The sequence below is a fragment of the Microcaecilia unicolor genome, chromosome 1 (assembly GCF_901765095.1).
Source record: "Microcaecilia unicolor chromosome 1, aMicUni1.1, whole genome shotgun sequence".
NCBI lineage: Eukaryota > Metazoa > Chordata > Amphibia > Gymnophiona > Siphonopidae > Microcaecilia > Microcaecilia unicolor.
In genome coordinates, this window is record NC_044031.1 from 268,577,533 (window position 1) to 268,594,587 (window position 17,055).

The window sequence follows — 17,055 nt, forward strand, 5'->3', positions numbered from 1 at the left end:
TATACAAATGCTAGAAGCCTAAAAAATAATATGGGAGAGTTTATTTATTTATTCATTTATTTGTTACATTTGTATCCCACATTTTCCCACCTATTTGCAGGCTCAATGAGGCATATTTTCAAAGCACTTTGGGAGGCTAAGTTCCATAGGTTTCTATGGAACTTTGGGAGGCTAAGTGCTTTGAAAATAAGCCTCATAGTGTCTTACATGATACCGGAGAGGTGTTAATAGACTCCGGAATAAAGCAAATACAGATAATGGTTAAGTTGGGGTAGGAAGGGTAGGGACCACATGAAGGAACATGTGGTGGGGCCATATAGAGGATAGCAAGAACGGATGAGATTGTTTGGTGATCAGTATGAACTGTGGTAGTGTAGTGTTGCTGATTTCAGGCATTTAAGTTGGGTCGGGGGTGGGGTAAGCTTTTTGGAACAGTTGGGTTTTTAGATTTTTTCTGAATTAGAGGTGGTCATAGGTGGTTTTCAAGGTTTTTGGTACTGCGTTCCATAGCTGTGTACTGATGTAGGAAAAACTGGATGCGTAGGTTGATTTCTATTTTAGTCCCTTGCAGCTTAGGTAGTTAAGGTTTAGGTATTGTCGTGCTGATGCGGATGTGTTTCTAGTTGGTAGGTCGATTAGGTTCGTCATATATCCCAGTGCTTCACCATGGGTGATCTTGTGAACCATAGTGCAGATTTTGAAGGCGATGTAGTTTTCCGTGAAGGGGTGTTGCGCTTTCAAAATGTGTTTTTCCGAAGATGAGTCTTGCCGTCGTATTTTGAGCAGTTTGAAGTTTCCTTAAGACTTGCTCTTTGCATCCCACGTAGATTCCATTGCAGTAGTCAGCATGGCTTAGCACCATTGATTGCATCAGGTTGCGAAATAGTTTCCTCGGGAAGAATTGTTTCACTTGTTTGAGTTTCCACATTGTGAAGAACATTCTCTTTGTTGTAGATTTTACTTGGCTCTCTAGTGTTAGGTAACGGTCCAATGTTACACTGAGGATTTTCAGGCTGTCTGAGATTGGGAGGGTGTGATCCAGGATGCTGATGGTTGTGAGGTTGTCTGTGCTGTACTGGGATAAGAGGATGAGACAGTGTGCTTTTTCATTGTTGAGTTTTAGTTGGAATGCCTTTGCCCATGCGTCTATGATGTGAAAGCCGGCTTTGATTTCATTAGTGATTTCTGTTAGGGTGGATCTGTAAGGGATGTAAATAGTAGCATTGTCTGCATAGATGAAAGGGTTAAGGCCATGGTTGGATAAGGTCTTGGCTAATGGGGGTCATCATTAGGTTGAAGAGGATTGGCGATAGTGGTGATCCTTGTGGTACTCCACAGTCTGCTTTCCACGGTGGTGATATGCTTGCTTTTGAGTTTGCTTGATATGTTCTCGTGGTTAGGAAACCTTCAAGCCATTTGAATATGTTTCCTCTGATCCCGATCTTGTTGAGTAGTCTCAGTAGTATGTTATGGTTTACCATGTCAAATGCACTAGACATGTTAGAGTATATAGTGCTAAATGAAGATGTAGATATAATAGGCATCTCAGAGACCTGGTGGAAGGAGGACAATCAATGAGGACAGTGTGTTCATAGAACATAAATATATCGCAATGGTAGAGTGGATCAAATTGGAGGGGGGGTTTGCAGGGAATTGAGTCAAACAAAATAAACATTCTACATGAAACAGCAGCATGGAATCCTTATAGGTAGAAATTCCGTATATGAAGGAAAGGAGTATACTAGTGGGGCTGTACTACTGTCTGCCAGGACAGAATGAACAGACAGATGAAGAATTTTTTTCAGACATTAGGAAAGCTGGCAAATTGGGCAACCGTGTAATAATGGGTGATTTGAATTACCCTATCAACACAAAAGGAATAGTAGAATACAATCAACACTTGCAACAAAATTCTACTGCAATATAACCCAGTATTGGAGGTGTATAATCACTAGTATTCATGAAATGTGGAGAAAAAAAGACTTCAGAAACCATGGAGAATACTCATTATGCAGGAACAACCTTTCAATTTTTAGAGTACTCCTCTTCTTTAATCACTAGTCTTCACAAAAAAACTCTACTCTTCTTATTCATGCAATACATGCACATACACTTTCCACAATACTCTATGGTAGAGGCTTATACAAACACTATGCATCTGGTGAAATAATTGTTACTTAACTTAAATGTTCTTGTTGCTGTCAGTCCGTACTATCTTCCACAGCCTACGGTACTCATGAAGCCCAACAAGAGACCCTGTTTCGCCACTATCAGGCTGTTTCAAGGGCTGAACTTTACCACAGACAGCTGCATCCAATGCTTCTCAACTTCACCGCGTTAACTGCGGGGGGGGGGGGGGGGGGGGGATGGTGCTGGGTCCGCCTGTCTGAAGTGCACTCACCCACTAAAATTGCTCCAGGGACCTGCATACTGCTGTCACAGACCTGAGTATGACATTTGAGGCTGGCATAGAGGCTGGCACGACATATTTTTAAAGATTTTTTTTGAGGATGGGAGGGGGTTAGTGACCACTGGGGGAGTAATGGGAGGTCATCCTTGATTTTCTCCGGGGTGGTCATCTGGTCAGTTTGGGCACCTTTTTGTGTCTTAGTCGTAAGAAAAACAGGTCCAGGTGAAAACGTCCAAATGTTCATCAGGGACTTCCTTGTTTTTTTCCATTCTGGGTCAAGGACGTCCAAGTGTTAGGCATTCTCAAGTCCTGCCTTCACTACGCCTCCAACACGCTCCCTTGAACTTTGGCCATCCCTGTGATGGAGTGCAGTTGGGGACGTCCAAAATCGGCTTTTGATTATACTGATTTGGACGTTTCTGAGAGAAGGACGTCCATCTTCCGATTTATGTCGAAAGATGGGCGTCCTTCTCTTTTGAAAATTAGCCCAATAGACAAGCATGGCTTAATGGGACAGAATGAGCATGGATTCAGCCAAGGGACGTCTTGCCTCACCAATTTGTTTCATTTCTTTGAAGGTGTGAATAAACATGTGAATAAAGGTGAACTGGTTGATGTAGTATATCTAGATTTTCAGTAATCTTTTGACAATATTCCTCATGAGAGTCTCCTGGGAAAATTAAGGAGTCATGGGATAGGAGGCAATATGGCTAATTTTCAAAGCACTTAGACTTACAAAGTTCCATATGGAACTTTGTAAGTCTAACTGCTTTGAAAATATACCTCAATGTTCTGTTGTGGATTAGGATTGGTTATTGGGCAGAAAACAGAAGGTAGGATTAAATGACCATTTCTTTGAATGGAGGAGGATGAATAGTGGAGTGATGCAGGGATCAGTAGTGGAACTGGTGCTATTTAACATATTCATAAATGATCTGGAAATCATAATGACAAATGAGGTGATTAAAGAGGTCTTTACTAAAGTGCGCTAGTGTTTTTTGCTTGAGCTACAAATCAGCCGGAGCTAAATGCTGAGACACCCATTATATTCCTATGGGCGTCTCAGCGTTTACTGCCATCTGGTTTCTAGCGTGAGCTAAAATTCTAATGCACCTTAGTAAAAGACCCCCTAAATTTGCAGATGACAAAAAACTATTCAAAGTTTGTAAAACACATGCGGACTGTGAAAAATTGCAGGAAGACCTTAGGAAATTTTAAGACTGGGCATCAAAATGGCAGATGAAAATTAATGTGGAGAAATGCAAAGTGATGCACATTGGGAGGAATAATCCAAATCATAGTTACTTGTTGGGAGTCAGCTCCCTAGAAAAAGATCTAGGTGTCATTGTAGACAATATGCTGAAATATTCTGCCCAGTGTGTGGTGGCACTCAAAAAAGCAAACAGGATGCTAGGAATTATTAGGGAAGGAATGGTAAACAAGACAAAGAATACTATATGTTGGGACAGAATCATCTTTATGGTACACTTCTAAATTGAGGCCAGTTATTAGAAATTTGAAAGATAAAGTTAGAAGATAATAGGGTGTGTGTTTTGAACCACAATGCAGTTGGTAAAATCTGTGGACATTTGAATCATTTTATTATTGGAAGAATGTACTACATTTTTGCAGTATGTACATAACTTAGGCATGAAAGGAAGAGGAGTGAAGGAGGAGATGAGTTTGATTTACTATGGTTTTTCTCTGTTTCTGGGTCTATAAGAAAAAAAAAGAGTTAAGTAAATCCAGGCCCTAAAAGGGAGAATTTGCATACATTCTTCAAAATAAAAACTAATGAAGATGGGGTGAAATGCATTACTTTTGTTTTGTTTTTTTGGTTGACCCGCAGGCATCCACCAACACTCCTACTTAGAGACCTGCAGCTGATAAAGGGTCCCTAGTGGCTCATTAGTAGGAGGATGGGAACACACAGGCCTTTTCCATTCTTTCCCTTCTTATAAGGGAAAGGGGACCTCAGAGGGCTTCCCTTGTTCGCTCTCTTTCCTGAAAAGGAAAAAGAGCATGGTACCTGCCAACATTTTCTTCCTTTCCCTTTCCACCTAGTTGGAGGAAGGAGGCTGCAAGGCTCTCACCCTTTCAAAGGAGCCCCCCTTGTCTTTGTTGTGGTGAGGGATGTTGTGGATCACTGTTCCCCTGTTGTTTTTGAGGGGGTAAGAGGTATTATGATGGGGCTGTTATCTACTGAATCCCCTACTGTAAATATCAATGTATGCAATAGCTTTAGTAACTATAAGAAATATCAGTCACTGATTCCTAGAGTGTTTTAGAGAAACTACTGCAAAATAAGACCTATAACTATCATACCTGCTAGTGATCTGTTATAGACATATATTTGCTCTGCAGTTCTGTGGTACAGGTTTGACTGATGGCATTACACAAATTTGAGCAAACAATCTATAATGAGAAACATGTTAGTTTTCACCTTTTTTTCAGGGCCGAGACCTGGACCTTAAAATTCAAGAATACAAGAAAGCTGGGGACATATTCACTGAATGTCAAATAGTAGAGTGGTTTATAGAGTTGCTGCTTGGTGTCAACTACATGCACGAAAGGTATAGTAATTTCAACTTATTATTAGCGAATGAGTATTAAAAAAAAAACTCATGTTGCAGGCATGGGGCACCCGGTAGAACCCATCTTACCAGCAACAAAGAGGAAAAGACCTGCATCAGCTGGTAGAGCCCATTCTGCCAACAGACAAAGACAAGTGGAGGCCTGTAATGATGGGAGGCGTGTGATGATGGTTAGCAGAGCCCATCTATCCAGCCACTGAAGACCCATGATAACTGGTAGAATCTATCTTGCTAGACATTGAAGAGAGGAAGGAGGTCCATGGTGACTGCTGGAGGTCAAAGCTTTGGTTGCTGAAAAAGCATGTAATGTCTGGCAGAGTCTAATCTGACAGTGACCAAAGAGAAGGAGGCCTGTGGTGGCTTATGGAGCCTATCCCACAAACTACTGAAGACAGGAGTAGGCTATATACTATAGCTATTCATGAAGGCAGGGAGTGAAATGGAGGCAAAACAGCACATTATAGAGGTGTACGTATATCATCACCTCTGGGCCAACTCAGGGGGAAAAGGGAAGTCTGATGGGAAAAGAAGTGGTCAGCACAAACACCTCCTCCTTCCTCTCTCTGCCACCTTGCCATGTCCCAGTCTGCTACTCTTTTTGTTGTTGCTGTTGTTAAGAAAATTACCACTGACTGCTGGAACATACTGGGATAGAGAAGGTGGCCTTCCCTTTAGCCCAGCACACTTAGACAGCTGCCTACTTTACCTGGTGAGAAATTTGGGCCTAAATATAGGAATAGTTAAGAGGTCTATATGGCAGCTGATATTTGGGGGGCAGGTTATCTATTTAAAGTTAACTAGATAAAACAGCAAGTTAATTTGAGACTACTATTTATGTGGTCTGAGTTAACTGGTTAAATTTAACCGCACAGCACTGAATGTTTGTGCCATCCAGATAACTTTAAGCAACAGCCATGGAATACCTCCAATCCTGCCCATACTTAGCAGTTAAACTGAAACCAGAAAATGAATTGTCTTGTTAAATTTTAACAGTCCATGGGACTAATTTTTTAAATTTGAAAGATTTATCCAGTTAACACCTGAGATTAACCAGATAAATCCTCTAAATACTGGCCCCTATATATTTTCCTGTGTAGTATATTATTCTAATACAAGCATGTAATTTTGCTGAGAGTGGAAGGTAATATAAGGGTTGATATTGAACCAGCATGGTGACCTATTAAGTTAAGCACTGTCACTGGCGCTTAACTTAATGCATATTGTTCTGTGCTGCTATCTTTGTAAGTAGCAGCACTGAATATATGTGTTAAAGTGACTGTACAGTCATCCATTCAGCATGCCTAAAATTAAATGGGATAATTTATCCACATAGTGGCTGAATATCAACATTAAACAGATAATTTCTGGTCGGCCTTTGCCCCTCCCTTAACCTAGCTTCTTTTAAATGGATAATTTCTAGCGCAGTGGTACCCAAACTTGGTCCTGGAGGCACCCCAGCCAATCAGGTTTTCAGGATATCCACAATGAATATTCATGGGAGAGATTTGCATGTAGTGGAGGCAATGCATGCAAGTATCTCTCGTTAATATTCATTGTGGATATCCTGTAAACCTGACTGTCTGGGGTACATAAGTACATAAGTACATAAGTAGTGCCATACTGGGAAAGACCAAAGGTCCATCTAGCCCAGCATCCTGTCACCGACAGTGGCCAATCCAGGTCAAGGGCACCTGGCACGCTCCCCAAACGTAAAAACATTCCAGACAAGTTATACCTAAAAATGAGGAATTTTTCCAGTCCATTTAATAGCGGTCTATGGACTTGTCCTTTAGGAATCTATCTAACCCCTTTTTAAACTCCGTCAAGCTAACCGCCCGTACCACGTTCTCCGGCAATGAATTCCAGAGTCTAATTACACGTTGGGTGAAGAAAAATTTTCTCCGATTCGTTTTAAATTTACCACACTGTAGCTTCAACTCATGCCCTCTAGTCCTAGTATTTTTGGATAGCGTGAACAGTCGCTTCACATCCACCCGATCCATTCCACTCATTATTTTATACACTTCTATCATATCTCCCCTCAGCCGTCTCTTCTCCAGGACCAGGTTTGGGAACCACTGGGCTGGCTGTTTGGTGAGTTAAACAGCTTGGTATTATTTACACTCCAGCCCATCCATATCTATTCAGTTACGATCAGGGCATAGACTTTTGCTTCCCAATTACCGGTGTTGCCACCCAATCTCCGCTAAGAACCCATGCATGTTTGAATTCCATTACCGTTTTCATCTCCACCACCTCCTGTGGGAGGGCATTCCATGTATCCATCACCTTTTCTGTGAAAAAAATACTTCCTGACATTACTCCTGAATCTGCCCCCCTTCAACCTCAATTCATGTCCTCTAGTTATACCACCTTCCCGTCTCCGGAAAAGGATTGTTTGCGGATTAATACCTTTCAAATATTTGAACATCTGTATCATGTCACCCCTGTTTCTCCTTTCCTCCAAAGTATACATGTTCAGGTAGGCAAGTCTCTTCTCGTACGGTTTGCAACGTAAATCCCATACCATTTTCGTAGCTTTTCTTTGCACCGCTTCCAGTCTTTTTACATCCTTAACTAGATACGGCCTCCAAAACTGAACACAACACTCCAAGTGGGGCCTCACCAACTTGTAGAGGGGCATCAACACCTCCTTTCTTCTGCTGGCTATACCCCTCTCTATGCAGCCTAGAATCCTTCTTGCCACAGCTGTCGCCTTGTCACATTGTTTCTTCACCTTCATATCCTCTGACACTAGCACCCCAAGGTCTCTCTCCTGAGTCGAGCTTACTAATCTCTTCCCTCCTATTTGGTATCTCTCTTTTGGGTTTCTGCACCCCAAGTGCATCATTCTACACTTCTTGGCATTAAATTTTAACTCACGTCCACTATACTCCAGAGGTTTTAAGTTTATCAATAACAAATTTCAACTTTATTTAATTGCTATTTAAATACAATACAAGCCTTATAAATTCACATTCATCAATACCTGGGGAAAAGAAGAAGCGATATGCATCACCTTAAAAGAGATGATAGAACCTCTGTCCACATGGGTGTTGTCTACAGACCTCTGACACAATTGGAGGAACTAGATAAAGATCTGATCGCAGATATTCAAAAGTTGGGAAAGAAGAGAGAGGTGCTGTTGCTGGGGGATTTCAATCTGCCAGATGTAGATTGGAAGGTTCCATCTGCGGAATCGGAAAGAAGTAGAGAGATCGTGGGTGCTTTTCAAAGTGCTCTGCTCAGACAAATGGTGATGGAACCCATGAGGGAGGGAGCGACGCTGGATCTGGTGCTCACAAATGGGGATAGTGTGTCAAATGTCCGAGTGGGTGCCCACCTGACCATGAAACAGTTTGGTTTGATATGACAGCTGAAGTGGAGGGCGTCCACTCAAAACTCAAAGTCCTGGATTTCAAGCATGCTGAGTTTAGTAAAATGGGGGAATACCTGAGGAAGGAGCTGATGGGCTGGGAGGACGTATGAGAAGTGGAAGGACAGTGGTCCAGGCTGAAAGAAGCTACAAATATGGCCACAAACCTTTCTGTAAGGAGAGTAAATAAAAGAAAGAGAAAAAGGAAACCAATATGGTTCTCCAAGTAAGTGGCTGAGAAAATAAAGGCTAAAGAGTTGGCATTCCTGAAATACAGAAAAACTCAAGAAGAACATGGAGAAGAATACCAGATGAAACTGAAAGAAGCCAAGAGAGAGAGATACGTCTGGTGAAAGCGCAAGCGGAAGAACAAATGGCTAGAAATGTAAGGAGGGGTGACAAAAATTTCTTCAGGTATATTAGTGAAAGGAGGAAGACTAAAAAGGGAATTGTGAGACTGAAAGATGCTGCGAACCGCTATGTAGATAATGATGAAGAAAAAGCAAATTTGCTAAACAAATACTTTTGTTCTGTTTTCACAGAAGGACCGCGATTGACTGGCAAAAGTAAATATGAGAATGGAGTGGATATAGCACCATTCACGGAAGAGAGTGTGTATGAACAACTTGAAAATCTAAAGGTGGACAAAGCCATGGGACCAGACAGGATCTACCCCAGGATATTGAGGGAGCTCAGAGAGGTTCTGGTGGGTCCTCTTAAAGATTTGTTTAATAAATCCTTGGAGAAGGGAGAGGTTTCCATGGGATTGGAGAACAGCGGATGTGCCTCTTCACAAAAGTGGTGATAGGGAAGAAGCTGGAAACTACAGGCCGGTAAGCCTCACTTCGGTTATTGGAAAAGTAACGGAAGCGATGCTGAAGGATAGGATAGTGAATTTCCTGGAAGCCAATAAGTTGCAAGATCCGAGACAACATGGTTTTACCAAAGGTAAATCGTGCCAAACGAATCTCATTGAATTCTTTGACTAGGTGACCGGAGAATTGAATTGTGGACGTGCTATAGACGTAATCTACTTAGATTTCAGCAAAGCTTTTGACACGGTTCCCCACAGGAGGCTCTTGAATAAACTTGACAGGCTGAAGATAGGACCCGACTTGGTGAACTGGATTAGGAACTGGTTGATGGACAGACGCCAGAGGGTGGTGGTTAATGGAATTCGCTCAGATGAGGGAAAGGTGAGTAGTGGAGTGCCTCAGGGATCTGTGCTGGGACCGATTCTGTTCAATATATTTGTGAGTGACATTGCCGAAAGGTTAGAAGTAAAATTTGCCTTTTTGCGGATGATACTAAGATTTGTAACAGAGTGGACACCCAGGAGGGAGTGGAAAACATGAAAAAGGATCTGCAGAAGCTAGAAGAATGGTCTAAGGTTTGGCAATTAAAATTCAATGCGAAGAAATGCAAAGTGATGCACTTAGGAAGTAGAAATCCACGGAAGACGTATGTGTTAGGTGGTGAGAGTCTGATATGTACAGACGGGGAGAGGGATCTTGGGGTGATAGCAGTGCCGTAGCGAGGGCTAATGACACCCGGGGCAGTTCGCCGCTGCACCCCCCCCCCCGGGTGCAGCACGGCGTGACCCCCCCCCTCTGCGGCACACCCCCCCTCCAGAGCGAACCCCCCCCCCAGACCGCAACCCCCCCCGGATCGCATTCTTACCTGCGGGAGGGCCGATCCGCCCCGAGTGCACGTCACTTGGAGCTGCGTCGGCCCTGCTGGTTCCCTGCTCTCTCTGCCCCGGAACAGGAAGTAACCTGTTCCGGGGCAGAGAGAGCAGGGAACCAGCGGGGCCGGCACCCCCCGAGCGCATGCACCCGGGGCAGACCGCCCCTCCCGCCCCCCCTTCCTACGCCACTGGGTGATAGTATCTGAGGATCTGAATGTGACGAAACAGTGTGACAATGCGGTGGCCGTAGCTAGAAGGTTGCTAGGCTGTATAGAGAGAGGTTTGACCAGCAGAAGAAAGGAGATGTTGATGCCCCTGTATAAGTCGTTGGTGAGGCCCCACCTGGAGTATTGTGTTCAGTTTTGGAGGCCGTATCTTGCTAAGGATGTAAAAAGAATTGAAGTGGTGCAAAGAAAAGCTACAAAAATGCTATGGGATTTGCGTTACAAGACGTATGAGGAGAGACTTGCTGACCTGAACATGTATACCCTGGAGGAAAGGAGAAACAGGGGTGATACGATACAGACGTTCAAATATTTGAAAGGTATTAATCCGCAAATGAACCTTTTCCATAGATGGGCGGTAGAACTAGAGGACATGAAATGAGATTGAAGGGGGACAGACTCAAGAAAAATGTCAGGAAGTATTTTTTCACAGAGAGAGTGGTGGATACTTGGAATGCCCTCCCATGGGAGGTGGTGAAGATGATAACGGTAACGGAATTCAAAAATGCGTGGGATAAACATGTGTGCCATAAAAAATTAGCCTTTGTTCTTGCACTCTTAGCACCTCACTGACATCCCCCACCATGCTTCAAAGACACGTGAATTAATGCTGTAAATCGCAATTCCTCTATTGCATGATTTGCTTCTCTCCAGTGGGTCACTAATGGGGCTTTGAGGCGGCCATTTCTTATGCAACTTAAATGCTTAGCGATACTCTGTTTTAGCTTTCTGCCCGTATGCCCTATATAGTACAGCTGACACGGGCATATTATGCAGTACACCACCTGCTGTGTCTCACAGGTGGTAGTATACTTAAAGAAAAATCTTTTTGTTGATCCTGGAATGAGCACATTTTCAACTGACATCGACTAGGCACAGTACACACAATTGCCACAGGGGGAATGGGATCCATTTACCCGGTCACTCTGATTATATTTCAAAAGCTCCCCCATGTTTGCACTACGCTTATATGCAACCTTCGGGCGTTCTTGAAGTGCAGCATGAACCCCTAGCACTCCCCAGTGCTTATGGATTATTTTAGTAATTCCCACTGCCTGAGTAGAATGTAGTATAACACACACGGGGGAGTTAGAGCATGATGTCTTTTTGGATAAAAATAACCAATCCCTTTGGGCATAGAGAGCCCGTTTATATGTCCTCTTAATTACTGCAACCAGATAACCCCACTCTAAAAAATTTTTTTGCATCAGTTTAGCCTGATATTTATAATCATGCACTGTTGAGCGCAACTGCCTTAGCCTCATAATTGACCCACTGGTACCCCTCTCCTAAGGGCACCAGGGTGATGATTAGAGAAATGCAATATAATGTTTTTGTCATTTTCCTTCCTATAAATGGTGTTAATAAACTTATGATCCATCGTTTTCTTTATCTTAACATCCAAAAATTAGATTTCTGACTCCTGTATTTGAACAGTAAATTTAATATGAGGATCACAGTTATTGATATAATCAATAAAAATTTCAAGCATCTCTCTGGGTCCCTCCCAAATAAAAATAATGTCATCAATGAAATGCTTCCACATTCTAATGTGGTCCTTACATACAGACGAATGCACAAATTTATCTTTGAACATGGTCATATATAAGCATGCAATTGATGGCGCGACAGTGGCCCCCATGGCTACCCCTCTAATTTGAGTAAAAAACTTTTGTTGGAATTCAAAGTAATTTTTACAAATCACATAAGTTAACAACGTATGCAGTACAGACACATTATCCCCAGGGATGGCTGCCTGTTGAAAATAATGGCAAGCTAATTCTAGAGCCCGATCCTGTGGTATATTTGAGTATAATGCCACCACGTCCATTGTTACCAACAGGACATTATCAATTCCTATAGGCCCCTTCTCTGCTAACACCTGGATGAAATGCACTGAGTCCCTTACGTATGAGTCTGCCTTGGTAACCCAATCCCGTAGAATAATGTCGATATACTGTGATAGGGGCTCCAAATCCGAGCCTGCGTACATACTATGGGCCAACCCGGGGGATTTACTAGGGACTTATGGATTTTTGGGATGAAATATATGTATGCTTAACTTTGGACTTATAAAGATCAGACGAGTATTGGATGAAATAAATATTTAACAACAAGCAGCGGCGAGTTACTATCGTAGCTGGAAAGTCTAGATATATCGTAAAGGAAGAAATTATACAGTAATAAAGACTATTGTGCCTGGAAAGGCTGTATATCGTTCAAGGAAGGTTTGAATAGGATGAAAGGATGAACTCTTGAGAAAGTTAAACGTTAAGGAGAAAATGTAAAATGATTTTATAATTGGCACCTGAAGGGAATATATGTAACCCCATGAAAAGAAGGTTCTCTAATGTCTTCTGCTTTAAACTGTCATTTATTTCACGTATCTCTAATATATCCAGAAATGCTCTTTAATGTCTTTTGCTCTAAAATCATCATGTATTTCACCACCATGTAACCCAAAACCCTCTGTTAAACCAATTGTATGTTCTCTTCTACCTCCATCACCCTTGAAGAATTGTAAGCCACATTGAGCCTGCAAAGAGGTGGGATAAATGTGGGATACAAATGCAATAACTAAATAAGGTTATGTAGTGAATGAGGTAGTGAATGTTGAGAGTGTGTGGAGTGATTTAGGTTTTGATGAATGTGAATTTATAAGGCTTGTATTATATTTAAATAGCAATTAAATAAAGTTGAAAATTTGTTATTGATAAACTTAAAACCTCTGGAGTATAGTGGATGTGGATTACTAACAAACTCTGGTGTTAGTGAGAGTTTCCCCCTAAGTAGGCAATTAAATTTTAACTGCCAGACCCTCGACCATTCTTCTAATTTTTGGAGATCCTATTTCATTGTTTCTACACCCTCCAGGGTATCCACTCTATTGGTTATCTTCATGTCATCTGCAAAAAGGCAAACCTTTCCTTCCAACCCTTCAGCAATATCTCTCACAAATATATTAGAAGCAGAAGAGTAGCGTGATCAACAGAATGCTTAAAAAAAAAAAGAAAAAACAAGGAGACAAAGAATAACTTGTAAAAATGTCCTTTAATAGTGGAATATAACACCGATCCCTGAGGGATTGAAGACAGACGTGACATATTTGAAAAATAAAGATAAAAAGATGATGAAGTTGCTTCGACCATATGTAAGCATTGTGGATATATAGACATATGCAGTGACATAGCTCAGACTAAATGGACCCTGGACAGAAAAATAGAGATGGGCCCCCTATAACACCATTGTTCCCAAGGTAGCAGGGACTGAGGGAAGAGAGGTTGCACATTTCCCAAAGCTGACCTATTACAATGAATACATTCAGAAAAAAATACACTTCTTCTACCTTTGTTTATTTATGTATTAGTCCTGCTTTTGTCGGTCTCCTGTCCTTTTTACATTTCTTCTCTCTCTGTCCAGCATTCATCTTTTCTGTGTGTCTCTATCTGTCCTATCTGGTGTCTCTCCCCTCTGTATCCCTCCATGTTCATTATCTTTTCTCTGTGCCCTATCCAGCATACTTCTCCACCCTATGTCCAGCTTCTCTCTTCCCTTCATCCTGCACCCCTGCCCCTTCCCTCTGTTGGTTCAGCATATGTCCCCCCTCTCTCTCTGCACCCCCCTAGTCCAAAATCTGCCCCTTTCCCTTTACACCATCTCTTTCTCTTTTCCCTCTCCTTCCCCAGCCTCATTCCACATCTCTCCCCTATCTTCAACCTCCCCTTTTCTTCAGGTCTTTGTTTCTCTTCCCTCCACTCTCCCAGCCCTATTCCACCATATCTCCCCTCTCTTTCCCCTCCCCTTTGTTCCAGGTCTCTCTTCCCTCTGGTGTACCCCAAGTCCAGAATCTCTCCCCTTGCTCTCCTCCCACTGGCCATTTCAGCATCTCTCCACCCCCCCCCCCCCTTCCCCAGATCCGGCATATGTTCCTCCTGTCCCATCCTCCAAATGCTAAAATATTGATCTTTGTTCCCAATTGATGGGAAAGGTGATAATGAACATCTCAGAAAAGCAAATGCAGATGTATTTGGAAAAAATAAAATGGCCAAGAACAAGTTATAAAGCAAAAGCTTTGCCATGTAGCATTATAAAGTGGTATATGTGCTACAAAGATTAACTGCTATTAATTGTCCTATCTTAGGGTTTAAGAGCAACTACAAGCAGACAAATTTCATACTAGTATATAGATTAATAAAGAGATTGTGGGCAGAATTGTATGACAACAAATTAATATATTATTCAGTTCATGTACCCATAGTAAAAGTAAAAGTAGTAAAAGCTTTTATTTTAACAAGGTTCGATCAAACAGTACAGGTCTGCTTTTTCCCTTGCCTGGTAGACTCCTTGCAGGCATAGTTTTTTTGAATTCTTCACATTTATGATGAATAGATTTTTTAACGACCTATTTCTTATGAACTGAGTATGGAGAGGTGGAATGTATTTGCAAAATGTGTCCAATTAAACTATAACCAATTTTGTTCTTTTTAAAGTAGGACCCTTTATTATTGTATAATTGATTATTAAAATCTGGTGGATCCTGTTTGAATACCTTTTATTTCAAACATATGTTTGTACTAAATGAGTATTCATGTCTCCTAGGTTTGGGGGTTGATTATGTTACAACTGTATTTATTTATTTGCAGAAGAATACTTCATAGAGATTTAAAAGCCAAGAATATTTTTCTGAAAAACAATCATCTTAAAATTGGTAAGGTTTTCTCATGATTATTTTTCTTCTTTGTTTTTTTAATGTATAAGAAACTGCTTAAACATGTAATATAATATATAGCCCTTATGTTGTAAATAGGCACTGTTCTAACATTTCAAAATCTCCTACAGTGGTTACAGAGCTGGAGGAAGAAAGATAGAGTTGCGGATCAAAGGTGCAAGCTCCTGCCACTGTGCTCTGAGTTTTTAAAAGGTGGCAGGTAGGAAGGGTTAGGGGGAGAGAGTGGACAGATGCTGATGCTGTGAGAAGGGGGAAGGGAGGAAGATGGACAGGGAGGAGTGTGAAGTTGGGAGAAATGGAGGGAACTGATGCTAAGACTGGGAAAAAAGGTAGGCTGATGGAAGAGGGGGCTTATTTTAATACTAATGATGAGGATTGAGAAAGGGAAGGTTATATTTATGGTAATGCTGAGAGGGGGAGGTTATGCTGATGCTAATGCTGGGGACTAGAGAGAAGGGACTCCTGCTGGGAGTGGGTGAAGGGGGCACATACAAGGGAAGGTAGAAAAGGAGAGACAGAGGAATGGATACTGGGGTAAGGAGGAGGAAAATCAGGGTAAATAAATATTAGAGAAAGAAGTAGATGTGTGGATACTGGTGAAGGGAAAAGGCAGTATGGGGGAGTAGCATAGAAAATGGATTCTGGGGAAGGGGGCCAAAGAAGCAAGAGGATTAGATGGGGGGAGAGTAGTAGGAACTAAGAAATTGAGTAGGGATTAGGAGGATAATGGGGACTAGGTGACTGCGTGAGGGGTATGAGTAGGACTGTGAGACTGAATAGAGACATATGAGGACAGGAGATGATTTGTGTGTGAATGAGTAATTTAAAGTTGTTTTATATGTGGTAGTAATGGTGGGTGGGGGAATTGGGGGAGGGGCAGGGAGGAGAAGGTTTGGGGGCCCCCTCCTTAATTTTCTCCCCTGGGCCCCAGAACATCTAACACTGACACTGTTTGTGTTTTATTTCCTCTCACTTGTGAAAGAAACAGGATATCTCTTTCCCTGCACACTTAGAGGTTCTTTTCCCAAACTGCAGTAAAAAGGGCCCTTCGATAGCGGAAGGAGTAATATTTCTAATACGACAGGGCCCTTTTTACTGCAGCAGGTAAAAAGCCCCTAAAAAGAAAATGGCCTTGCGGTAAGATTACTCTTACCACGTGGCCATGTGGCGGGAAGCATTTACTGCCACCCACTAAGGTGGCGGTAAGGGCTACAGTAGTAACAGGGTAGCGATTACTGCCAGGTTAGTGCTACCGTAAAAATAGCAAAAATATTTTCCTGCATGCCGGAAATGCATGCGGTCGAGGCACAAACTACCGCCATCAGCCACATTGGATCACCGGTAGTTGTGGGTTGCCACATGGCAACCCTTTCATAAAACAGTCCCTTAATTGTTTGTTTCAATTTAAATCCGCTGTCTGACTGTGGTTTGTTAAGGCTCTGGCTCACTCTGCTATAGGGAATATTTTTACAAAGGTTGTTCTCTACTGTTTTACATGTAGAAAATACTTTTTATAAAATTACCGGCAAGGCAAGCACACATGTGCAGTGACAGGAATATGCGCGTTTATTTATGTGCTGCATGTAGACATTCTTAGGTATATAGTTTAGGTAGAGTGGGGGCAGACTGAAGATGTCCTCACGTATTTTATAAATATGTGAGTACTAGCTGATAAGCCCGTTAAAACGGTCGAGATTTGTGTTTTGCAAAATGTAATAATTCTCACCCTCCATCCATCCATGTCCAGCAAACCTCCTTTCTCCCCTGCCCTCCCCTTCCCCGATCCATGTCCACCAACCCTGCTCTCTCCCCTGCCCTCCCCCTCCATGTCCAGCAGCCCTCCTGTATCCCCCTGGCCTCCCCCAGTCCACCAACCATCCTCTCCCCCGCCCTCCTCCCATATCCAGCAACCCTCCTCTTTCCCTGTCCTCCCCCCATCTGCTCTCTCCCCTGCCCTCCCCCCATGTCCAGCAACACTCCTCTCTGCCCTGCTCTCTCCCCATGTCCAGCAACCCTCCTCTCTCCCCCCTGCCCT

General features: G+C 42.4%; 1 protein-coding gene across 1 annotated transcript in view; it reads left to right on the plus strand.

The window, feature by feature from the left end:
- NEK11 (NIMA related kinase 11) overlaps positions 1-17,055 on the plus strand; it is a 489,228-nt gene that overhangs the window by 153,865 nt on the left and 318,308 nt on the right. Inside the window, 2 exon segments of the mRNA XM_030206452.1 lie at positions 4,865-4,983; positions 14,935-14,999. Of these exon segments, the coding sequence (XP_030062312.1) occupies positions 4,865-4,983; positions 14,935-14,999 (184 nt within the window).